The sequence below is a fragment of the Prinia subflava genome, chromosome 3, assembly GCF_021018805.1.
Source record: "Prinia subflava isolate CZ2003 ecotype Zambia chromosome 3, Cam_Psub_1.2, whole genome shotgun sequence".
Lineage (NCBI taxonomy): Eukaryota > Metazoa > Chordata > Aves > Passeriformes > Cisticolidae > Prinia > Prinia subflava.
This window is the reverse complement of record NC_086249.1, coordinates 37,815,800-37,827,863: the sequence shown is the minus strand read 5'-3', so window position 1 is coordinate 37,827,863 and position 12,064 is coordinate 37,815,800. Positions and strand designations below refer to the sequence as shown.

General features: G+C 53.4%; 1 protein-coding gene across 1 annotated transcript; it reads right to left on the bottom strand.

The window, feature by feature from the left end:
• Nucleotides 1-6,115: 6,115 nt before the first annotated feature.
• On the bottom strand, nt 6,116-8,829 carry GSX1 (GS homeobox 1). Its single transcript, XM_063393520.1, has 2 exons — nt 8,279-8,829; nt 6,116-7,841 (listed from the first exon to the last, which is right to left on the bottom strand). The coding sequence occupies exons 1-2, from the start codon at nt 8,664-8,666 to the stop codon at nt 7,486-7,488; spliced, it is 744 nt and encodes a 247-aa protein (XP_063249590.1). The 5' UTR covers nt 8,667-8,829; the 3' UTR covers nt 6,116-7,485.
• Nucleotides 8,830-12,064: the final 3,235 nt, after the last annotated feature.

Below are 12,064 nucleotides of genomic sequence, written 5' to 3'. Positions count from 1 at the left end.
TCTCAGTGACCTGAAGTGGTGTGCCGGAGTAGCTCATTGTTTCCTTTTAAACGGTGTCCTGATACACGAGTCCATTTCTTGTATCTCTGACTCTCCAGAGGACTGAGGGGGTGATGAGTTCTGGACCACTGAGTTGCTTTAGCAATCCAAATAAAAACAAAGGTTGGGACCTCATTCGTATGAAGCGGATCCAGCTCTAGTTACCATGACACCATGACAATCAACTTGTTTACTGCTTCAAGGTACAGTCTAAACATTCTTGGCATGTCATTTGCATAGCAATATCCAGAATGCTTTGTGTCACTCTACTGTATGTATTAGGGCTCTGCAAACCCATTGAAAGGTTTCTTTACACGTATGCTTATCTAAAGAGAAAGAAAGGAAGAGAAAGGAGAAGGGAACTTCACTTTTGGTAGCATGTTTCATACAAAGTGTAATCTAAACTGGGTGCAAAATTAAACACAGGAGCTGGATACATGACCCCCATATGTTCTGGTAGAAGAGGGAAGGGGGTGGTTATTCAGCAGAGGGTAGAAAACAACCGAGACTATCTAGGACTCATTTTGGCAGAGTATTTAAGCATGTGCTTAACTTTAAACAGGTGATTAACTGAAATGCAGGAAAGCAAAATAAAAAGACTCGGAGAAGTGAGAAAAGTTAGATTAGCAAAAGAAGAGAGAATAATGACAGGGAGCCAGCTTGGCTGTGTGAGCTGGCAGCACGGCAGAAGGGCCAGGACGGGTGTGTTGGCTGGGAATAGCTGGTGGGTTGGAAGGGTGCATGGAGAGCTGTGCCAGGACACTGTGTACAGGGAAGCCTGTGTGGTGGTGAGTGAGGCACCCAGGTATCAGCTGGCATAAACTGATGTGGTTCCTCTGCACTGAATGGAGCTCTGCTTGCTCACCACTGCTGACAGCCTGAGTGTTGGCTTCAACAGTTGTGCAAGCAGGGCTGGGAGTGGAACAGAGCCCCAAAATGTCTCTGAAAGGATGGGGTCTGGGGAGAAGACAGAAACTGGGGCAAGAATTGTGACTGATGATAGTGAATGGCCAAAAGCATGCAAAGCTGGAGCTGGAGTCAGCCAGGGAGATGGGAATCTTACCAGTTAGTGCAGGCAGGAGTATGAGGGGGTAGCGATTGGGAGGCTGAAAGCCTGGGAGACGATGCAACAGCAGAACAGGTTTTTGATGTGCTGGAGCACCTTGTATTTGAGTTGTGACAGATTAAGTCAGCTCTTCAAGGGGCCAGGGTAGGACTCAGACAGATCACAGATGCCATCAGAACCATTTCACTGCAGGCACAGGCGTCTAGGTAGAAGGCATGAGGTCCAGCAGGTTTGACAAGGGCAACACTCCAGCTGTCTTGTCTTCCTTCTGTGCACATAGCACATCGAGGCTTGGGACTGGTCATGCTTGAAAGAGCATCTTGATGGCCAGGAACTAAGGACAGGGGGTTCCCACATCACCAGCTTTCATTTACCTTCCCCCTAGTACAGTGTGGTGTCCTCCCAGTTCAGGCACTAAAGAAAACTCAGAGTTGACATGGTGGCACCAAAGGTAAGTATCTCTTGTGGGTTCAGTGAATCTCTCAGACTCTGGTCAACTCAGAGATCAAAGCTGGTTTTCTCCAGAGGAAAGAATTAATGGAGAGGCATGTTAACATTTCTGTGTCTGCTATAATAAATGCTCTGCAATCCTGTACACTGTTCATAGCTGAGACCATGGGAATATACCCAGCAGACAACCCGCATCAGATATGGACAGCTTGCTCAGCAGGATAGCCTTTACAGATGAGGTATCTCTGTGCTGTCTCCAGTAGAACACCAGTGAAGAGACAGCTCTGGTCTGGAAGAGCCCTGTCCAGTGTGAAGGTCTGGATAAGATGGCTCCCAGTTGTGTGTTTGTGTCACCCCTCAGGGAACAGCCCCTGCCTGATTGAGTCCATGTATCTTCTTTGCACTACCTGGCTTGTGGAGGCCTTTTCTCCCCAGAGTTACTGCTCTCCATGAGCCTCCTCTGGGTTTATGTCACACCAAGTGCAAGATGACTATGACTTTAAAGAAAACCTAAACAGCATACACATGTACACATATTGTACCATTCTATGCTTCATATTTTTCCATATTATGCTTAATCCTTCCACTCTGCTTTGCTCACTACAAGCCACCCAAACACCTGCACATGTTGCAGGTCTGTATGGATCATCTACTGTTATTTGGTATTTAGCTGAGGCTTGACTGAGAGGGGGTTCTTAAAAAAAATGGTGCTAGTAGCTTTCATGGTTGGAAACCTGAGGCTGAGGAAAAGAATAGACACAGATATGACAGGAGTTACTGTCTCCAAGGCACGTTTTAGGTCCATGGTAACATTCTGTTGATGTGTTTTCTCCAATTTGGTCCATATAGACTGGTAGCAAATATGTGATAGAAAATGACCTCTTTTCCATGTGTTCTTTGTTGGGAACAAGCCTAACAGAAAATGTCAAGAAGGAAGGGGAAACTAGAGAAGGCTGTAGCAGAATAAGAAAGGGGATATAGCAAAGGTAAAAACGAAGACTTTTTCCTGTTTATGATAATTGGTACTTCTGTTTTTAGTTAGCTAGTTTTGTTTGTTTTTATTTATATATGTTAGACATATATGGGTAATATAAAAATAGAGTATATAGAGTAGTTCCAGAGCAGTCAGCTGTCCAGCACCAGGCAGCCACTCCTGTAGAGCTACAGCCATATTAAGCATCAGGCCCAGCCATTTGCTGTCATCATCAGTGTCAGTATCCTAGGAGATGTCCTGATCTTGCATAATTGCATCCTGATAAATGAGTACTTTGTGTTCATAGCAAAAACACTTTCAAAATTAATGTAATTGAAAGAGAGCTACTGTTGATGTACCTGTCTTCAAATCATTAGCAATATCATACAAAACTATTTTATTTAGGATCTTTTTTTTAACACCCACCCGTATTTTAAAGTAATCACATTCAGAGACCAAATCATATTGTCATTAGAGAATCAAATTTCAGAGCTGCCCTCGGGAACCTAAGTATTATAAATGAATCCTTGTTATACCAGTAAATTAATAGGTAGGATTCATTCTAAGTAAACAAGAATGAAAGAAAAATACTGTTACTCACCATGTAGTGCTATTCCAAAGCAGCAAGTCTGTTTTTCCCAAACACTATTCCAAAGTCATGGGGCCAGCTCAGAGCTGACACTGTGTAAATACACTAACTGCAGAGTAACCAAATTATGGAATTCCCGAGTTAGTAATACTAGTTTTGTGGTTAAGAGCAACAGCATTTGAAATACCAATGCATGTTTTCAACTGTAAACCTATTTGATGCAGCCTTTATGTGGAGCAAAATGAGATCGAGAAATAAAAATAAAAATCACATTAATGTAAAAGCCAAATAATGCAAATTAATATTAAGTAGATGAAAATACATAGGTAATTAATGTTGAAAAGGTTCTTCATTCCAAACCTTTGGGTTTTTTCCCAGGTATCCATATCGTGCTCACATTTTGTACCTGTGAAAAGAGACTGATCGTATTTGTGATGAGATGGGGTGTAGGACAACAAAATTCAGCAATACCAGTGTGTGAGAAAGAGAACCTGACATCATCTTTTGTGCTCCTTCCTCTGTCAGAACAGACACTTTTGCTCTGGAATACAGTTTTTACAGCCTTGATAGCATCCAAAGAATCTCCTCTCTGTGTGCTAGGGCAGAAGTAATTCAACTTTACAACAGAAATACGATTTAAAAAGTATGTGCTGCAAAATATTCAAACTCACTTTGTGCATTTAAAAATCTCTTTCCTGTTGGAATCAGGTGTGACTGGGCAATTTAGATGCTAAAATGCTTAAGTAACTTTCAGAAACCTGCTGCCAAAATGGCTAGAGATAGAAAGTTGAAAATGGCATGTTATGACATTCGCTTTAGCAGAGGTGCCCACGCTCTTCCCACAGCAAATGACTTTAATTTGCCCAACCTCAGAGTCCTTGAAAATGACACTCTGAGCATTTGCTGTAATGATTTCTCACTAAATTAGAAAAATGCCCAACTAAGGAGGGATTATCTCTGCATGTGGATGTGGCATAATGACTGTCAAGTGCACTGAGAGCCCCACTGGGCTTTGCAAGGTACACAGGGTCTGCAGCAGAGGCCAGCGTGCATCGGCGAATATTAATACTGTCTTGTCGGGGCCATCCATTGTGATACTCCACTGCTGTTCAGACAAAATTATACCATATGAGGGAATTCTCTTTGCTACTTTACATATATGAGGTACATTTTAGAGCTGAGGATTAGTTCCAAATTGTCTGGCTGACAAACTCAGTCCATAAAGGATGCAGTCACCTGTGTGCCCACACTCTCCGTAATGTGTGCACTGACTGGAGCAGCAGCACTACCAGATTCCTCCTTGCAGCCCACAACCACTGTGCCTGCACTGAGGATGTGATAGCAAACTTGGTTCTGAGCACCCATAAACTTTTCCAGCTGCTCCCTCGTATCCCACCAGCTCTGGTTCCTTGGGACAAAATGTGTTTGTCCACAAGGTACTGCCTGTCTGCCAGGCACGCAGCTGCCCAGGTTTCACAGGGAGCAAGGAGCCAGCTGTGTGGGCAGTGCCACTGTCTCATCATCCCTATCACAGTGGTGAGAAACTCTCCCTGTCTGCCTCTGCTCAGCCTCCATACAGGAGTGTGAGGAGGCACGTTTTGTACATCAGAGCTTGTGCCATGGAGGAACAGAGACATGGTGGGAGTGTGCTGGCAGACAATGATGTTGAGAGCTTCAGCACCACCATCTCAATACCACTCCAATAGCAACACTGGAATGCTCAGTGCTGGTGTTCCGTGCATCTCACTGCCAGCCAATTGGCTCAATCCCATGCTGCTGAATGGAGGCATGAGGAGCACATGCGTGTGCCTCTACGGGTGCCACTGACTTCAGTGCCAGTGCTCTGTAAGAGGATGCCAGGCCCCTTGCTAAACCCACATGAGGCTGTTTCTGCCTCTATTTTGCAATGACTTTTCATAACAAGACTGGTAAACGTGAGCAGGATGGGAGGTGAGTGCTGGAAAGTCTGCAGGGGCCTGCTGTGCCAATTAGGGTCCTCTGAGAGGTCTTATCTGTTGAAACCGGTCCACTGGGGAAGGGCAGGCACACAGGGAACATTACAGGGCCAAACAGCAGGCAAGACTGACTGACTCTTGCATCAAGGCCAGATTTTAGTCTCAAACGTGCCAAATTCATCCCAAATAGTCAAGAGAAAAGGAGCCAGGAAGATGGTGCCCATGGGGTGTCCTAACTACGAGCTTGCTCTGCTATCTCACCTCAGCTGAGTAATGTGGGAAGCCGGCAAAGGAGGAAGCCAAGATGGAGAGGTAAAAGGTCTAAACGTCCCAGGAGTCAGGGTGAAGGAAGGCCACCAAGGAGCCTGAACATTACGTCCATGTGCCTCAATCTTGATAATGCAGCGTCCTAGTGTCACCAAATCCCTGCAGCTTCCAGACGGGAACACAAATCAGGCCAGTCACAGCAGGGTGAGAGTACTGCCTTATGCCTATCCTGCACTGTCGTGTCATCCCCCCATCTCACATCATCCTGAGGGTCCTGAGAGGTCCACAGTGTGCTGTGGGCTGCAGGGTCACATTTTCCGCTCACCTGTGGGGTGGAGCTGCAGGAGGCAGTAGATCTCCCAGACCCACAGCTATACAAGGTGTCTTGGGAAGGCTGCAGGGTGACATGTTTGCTTTACAGACAGGACTTGATGTTGTCCCAGCAGTGGCACTTTTACCTGCTCTGCCTTTACCCTCGGTTCCCAGGGATCTCAAACCCGCAGCTTCCCACATCAACTTCAGCCTGTGTGTGGAGCAGCATCGACCTCCTCCACGCAGATTTCCCGTGAGGGGCGACATCTCCCTGGCTCTTCCCGGTGCATGTTTTGGACATGCTCTGGCATGAAAATTGGGTCCCATCCCGGTATGGACAGGAACCTACGGTAGCCTAGGGACCCAAGCCCATTCCCCGGATGGCAGGGCATGAACCCGCTGTGCCAGGCAGTGCAGCTCTGCGTCCTCGCGGGGACGGTCCAGCATCGGCTGCGATGCAGGGAGAGCCGCTGTACCCACCGAAGACCGTCCCCGTGAGCCCGAACAGAGCGGGAGTCCCGGCACAAGGGGCTTTTCCTGCACGAATGGAGCCGCGGCCGGAGCGCCGGGCCCTGGGGGTGCCGCACCCGAGGAGGCTTACGCCAGTCCGGCCCCGCTTGTGGCAGCCCCCGGGGCTGCGGGACCTCTCGGCTGCATCCGACGGGCGCGAGTAAAGCACAGCACAGCGCTACCGGGCGCGGGGCTGCCGGAGCCCGGTGCTCGTGATGAGGGAGCCCCAGCACGGCGACCCGGGCTCCCGCCCCGGAGGGTTAGCGGAAGGCTGGGACAGTCCTTCCTGCCCGGCGGCGGCGAGCACCGGGAGAGGGAGCCGAGTCCCGCCGGCAGCCAGCTGATTGTCCAGACCTACTGCCGTAGGCAGACTTGCGGCTAGGATGGGAATGAAAGGTGTTCAGCCCAGCCTCTCCCCGGCCCGATCTTTAGCTTCGCGGGGGAGGACCGAGAGAGCCCCCGGGACAGAAGGCGGCGTCCCCTGCACCCGGTAGCTTCAGCTCGACACGGAGAAAGGAAGGCTCCCCGTCATCTGCGCTCGCCTGGGCGGGCCGGTCCCGGTGCCGAGCTGCGGCGGAGAGGGTGGGAGAGCGACGGTGTTCCCAGCGCACGGCTGCGAACGCCGGGTAACTGCTTTCTACGCGAAGAGAAGGAAATGCACCACCAACGAGCTTTTATTGTTATCATAATCATTATCATCATTGCCATCAACGTTTCTCTGCACATAAATAAATAAATAAATATCTCCCGGGAGGAGGGAGTGGGACAGAACGGTACAACCACAGTTGTGCGCCCGGCAGCGACGAAGTCAAAACAGAACAGTTTTGTAAAGGGGAAAAAAAAAATAAAGGAAAAATAAAGGAAAAAAAAGGAAAGATAATAACCCAAACAGCCTTCAACCCTCCCTCCGTCTGCCCGCTTATGGGCATCGCCGAGTAGCCAGAGGGAGCCCGGTACAGCATCCCTGCAGGCGGGCGCACCGCCCGTCGCCGCGCAGCATCCGCGCACTCTGCGCCCGCCTCGGTGCGCGGGGCGGTCTGCGAGGAACTTCCCGGGCTCGGGGCTGCGCCTGCGGGGAGACAAGCGAGAGAGCACTATGGGGCGACGCCTGGGGTCCTAGGGAGGAGTTTATTTACAGCAGGGCGCCGGGACACCCGTCCCCGTGGGCCGGGGGTCTAGAAAGGCGAGAAAGTCCTTCGTAAATTACACAAATTATACAAAACGGTATAAAATCCTTCGGCTGCGTGTCAGCACCAGGGCAGGCAGGGCTCTCTCCCCTGCTTTCGCCATAGTTCCTGCGGAGCCGGGGTAGGTGTGAGGGTGGTTAGGGGGTGACTGCGAGACCTCTGTCGTCCTTCCCCGAGGAGGACGGAGACATACGCAAGTCCTCGTCGTCCTCCGAGCACTTAGTGGTGGAAAGGGACGAGCATTTGCAGCTGTGGCCGCCCCCCCCGCCCCGGTGAGAGCTACTTTTGCCTTCTTTCTTGTGCTTGACCCGTCGGTTCTGGAACCAGATCTTCACCTGCTTCTCGGAGAGGTTCAGGTAGGTGGCGATCTCGATTCGCCGCAGTCGGGAGAGGTACATGTTGGAGGCGAACTCCCTCTCCAGCTCCAGGAGCTGCGTGCTGGTGAATGCGGTGCGCATCCGCTTGCTGCTGGGCAGCTGGCTGGACGTGCTGTCTGCGAACGGAGAGGAGCGCACGGTCAGGACCTGCCGGGCCCTCCGCCGCCCGCCCCGCAACGCCGGGCACTCGCCAGTCCCCGCTGAGCCCTCCTTGCCACCCATCCTGCAGGGCCGCAGCCCTCCCTCTTCCCCGGGGGGCCTGAGACCAAGCAAGCCGCTGCCACGCTGGAGTCCGAGCCCACAGGGGTGCCGCGGCCGCCTCTCCCCTTACGCATGGCCTGGATCGGAGGCTCGGCGGGCAGCAGGAGGCTTCCCCAGCGCAGCGTCCAGAGCACCGACAGGGAGAGGTGCCGGGACCCCCGCCCAGCCTCCGTGCGCTGGGCAGGCGCCTCGGTCCCCAGGTGTGTTCGGCAGGGTCCCCCGGGATCCCCACCACCTCCCCGCCGCTGTCACGCAGGCATGCAGCCCCGCTGCCCGCCCCTGCCCGCCTTACCCACGGAGATGCAGTGGAACTGCCGGGGGTCGGGCAGAGGGTAGGCGCCCTGGTAGAGCGCCGGTGCGTGCCCGACGCTGACGGCGGAGACGGAGTGCTGCTGGCGGGCCAGGGGCGAGTGGCAGTACTGGGAGCCGAAGGGAGGGAAGGAAGCCTTGATGAGGGGGATAGCGGGCGGCGGCGGGTGCAGCTGGGAGGCGGTGACACAGAGCGGGCAGACGCAGAGCAGCCCGGCCTTGCGAGCGTGGCAGGCGCCTGCCGGCAGCCCGGGCAGCGGGTGCGAGGGGTGCACGGCGTAGGGGAAGAGCGGTGGCGGAGGACTGCCCTCTCCCTTCTTCTCGCTCGCCTCCCGCAGCACCAGTGAGTCCACCAGGAAGGAGCGCGGCATCGCCCCGCGCAGCCCCCGCGCAGCGCCCGCGCAGCGCCGCTGGCCAGCCCGAGTGGTGCTGAACGGCGCCCGCCGCCCGCTTTAAATAGCGCCCGTGCCATGTGATGGCGGCGCCGGGCGCTCAATGGGCTTTCTGTGGCTCTTCTCTTGGCATTCACGCCGCACGCTCCCTCATTATTTCCCTTGTTAACTAAATGAACTGCATAATGTACTCTATTCTTGTCGACCCCACCCACGCCGTAGCAGGCGGCCTCTCCCCTCCTCTCCCTTTGGCGGGGTTATTTTCTCATTCTCTGGCGATTTAATATTCTTTTCTTTCTCTTTATCGCTCTCCTTCGCTTTCAGCCCAGCTTTCAGCCCGTTCCCACTTGTTTATTTTGCCGGCTGCAGCCGCGGTCTCCGCCGGCGCCAGCTTCCCCTGCCAGCCCCCCGGTGCCTTTCCCACCTGTGGCACCAGGTCGGCCCCCGGTACCGACGGCCTCTCTCTCTCCCCTCGCCTCCGGGATGTCTCGTCCCCGCTGCCTCGCCCGCCGCCTTCCCCAGACCCACGTCTTTGTTCCCAGCCTGGGTCCGGGACCTGCCACTTGTCGCTGTCGCGGTCGTCGGGCGAAACCCCCGGCCACAGAGATGTTCCAGCCGGTGCTCCACCGGCAAGGACATCCGCCCGGTCTCTGCGTGGCGTGGGCGCCCGGGCACAGCTAACGCGTGCGGAGAGCCACAGGCATCCCGGCTGCGCTGCTGCGGGGACAGAAACCCCGACCCGCACACACCTCTCCGTGCCGGCGGCACCCGCGGAGGGGGAGCAGAGGCTCTCGGCGTATTCCGCGTGTCTTTACACCTGGTCCCTGTGCCAGTCCCGGCGGCAGCAGCTGCCATCGCACCGTGGCACCGTGGCACCCACGTGCGGCGGCCCCGGCCAGCACCAGACCGCGCTAGCCCGACCCCGAATCGCCGCGCACAACGCCCGGGGAGTCCCGGGGAAACCCCGTCTTTTTCCCGAGCGATGAGCTGCAACTGGAACACCGCAGCGGTGCCTGAATGTCCGAGTACAGGGATCTGCTAAGTCCACAGCGGTCCCCAAAGCGAGCGCGCGTCCGTCGGAGCCGAGGCGCACCGGCGCTGCCCCGTGCAGTGGCTCCCGGCTCCGCGCTCCCTGAGCTTGTTGAGTTAGTGGGTGGATAAGGAACGATAACAAACAAGAATAATAATAATAAATCGTGGGGATACGTATTATACCTCGAATCTCCCCTTTTAATATACGGGCAATAAAAAGACAAACGCACCCGCCGAACCTTGTCAAAACGTGGGGAGATTGCTCCCCACAGCAACCTCCCCGCCTGGAAGCCAAACGGGCTTTTTTTTTTAAAGGCGGGCGGGGGGGGAAAGGAGGAAAGGAAGAAAAAGCCTTGAAAGCGGCGTACTCCGTGTCTCCTGGCTGTGCAGAGGTTGTTTTGCCTGTGGTCACATTTCTTATATTAATCCACGGGAGATCTGTTGATGCCTGACCTTAAAAACGTGCTGATGTGCAGAAACGAACGGCGAAAATTACAGAGTGAACAAAAACGAATGTTAATAAAAACTCAGTCCCATAATAATATAGAAAGGATTCCCAAGTGTCCTTTCCCTGAAAGCGTTAATAGGGTTTGGATTTATCTTTATTTTTTTAAAGGAAAAGGTATTTTAAAACATTTCCCGCCGGAGCCGTGTCCCGGGAAGGGGTATTTTTCCCCGCTGAGAAGTGGCTCGCCGCCGGGGGGTGGTGGATTCAGCCTTATTCCAAGGGATTCCCGCTGCCCAGGGGCTGAACCCCGGGGCTCCGAGCCGCAGGGAGGCAAAGGGTTAACAACTTCTGAATGCACACCAAGCCCAAAGCTACTGGGAAAGAATATCCAAAAAAATAACCAGTTTTTTTTCCAGCCGCTGGACCTTATTGAATGTCATTGAAGAAAGTTTTGAATGCCAGATAAAGAGAGGCGAATTAAAGTGTGTGACAGCAGAGGATAAGCAAACACAAAGAGAACTCTGTCACACTTTGGGCAAAATCCGTGGGCTTTTTACCAAGCCTCTTCGCTATGATTGAATTAAGTAATAGGAAAACATTTTCTTTCAGTTTAGAGCCATTAGACAAAAACTTCAAAGCGAATAACACTTTTTAATGTGCAGCTCAACAATGGAATCTGTTTTGTGCTGAAATGTTTAAATGGTTTGTTGTGCAACTGTGGGCTGAAATAACCTAGACTGCAGCAAAATAGCATCCTTCAGCCCGTTTTATGAGCGCTTGAAACTAGCAAAGACCTTTAATCCCAGCGCTTTAAACCAGCTCCCCTCCCCGTCTTTTTGCGCCCCCCTCTTTTTTTGGGGGGGTGGTGGTTTTTGGTTTGTTTTTTTTTTTTGTTTTGGTTTTTTTTTTTTTGGGGGGGGGGGGGGAGGTGTCTTTGATTTTGTTTTTTTAACAGAGCAAATTCTCCTCGTATATTTGCTACCTCGAAACGATGGCCGCCGAACGAAAAGGGTTCCGAGAGAGGGGGAAAGAGTTCCTCCGGCGGGGTACAGGCTGCAGGCGGCTCGGGGGGCGCGGGGGGAACCGCTCCCGGCGCTGCCGCTGCTGCGTGGGGCGGGCGGGGCGGCGGCCCTGGCCCCGGGGCTCCTGTCGGGACAGGGCTCCTGTCGGGACAGGGTCCCGGCGGCAGCGGGAAGTGCCGGCTCTTGGGCTCGGCACGGAGAGAATGGCCGGGATGTGACTGCTCCCCCAGCCCTGCCCGCGCTGTCACACCCCCGGGGAAGGGGACAGGGAGAGGGAAGCATTAGGGTGAGGGTCAGCTGGGGGACCCTCAGTGAGGGGAACGTCAGGGATCACTGTGGGGCATGAAGGAGGGACAGGGCAACAGCGCTGGCACTGACTGAGCCGTGCCTCCCCCCTGGGGCTGGGTGACCCAGGACACGGCTGCCTGCGAGGGGACAAGGTGTCACACTGCCGCTGCCCGGGGGCGCCTGTGCCGACCGCGGCTGGAAAGAGCTCCCTCATCGTTTTGAGGGACCGGCCACCATCGCCTTTTGTGCTGAGGCCCCCAGTGTCCGCGGTGCTCGCCGTTTCCGTCCGAGGGTAGGAGGTGCCACGCACCATCAATCCCCAAGCAAGGCGTGGAGAGGTGCCTTAGTTTGGGAGCTGTGGGGAGGTGAGGATGAAATCCCACTGGAATGAGAAGGAATCGCTATTTTCCAGGAGATCACGTCCTTGGTAGCTGAGCAGAGCTGACGATTTGTGAGTGACTGTAATATTCCCCAGCCTAGCCCGAGTAATTATTTTCTAATGGCAAATACCAAAACGTAAATCAAAGCAAATACTGAGCCACGAGGCACACACCATGTAAAGATTTGTCCAAAAATGTGCTTACATT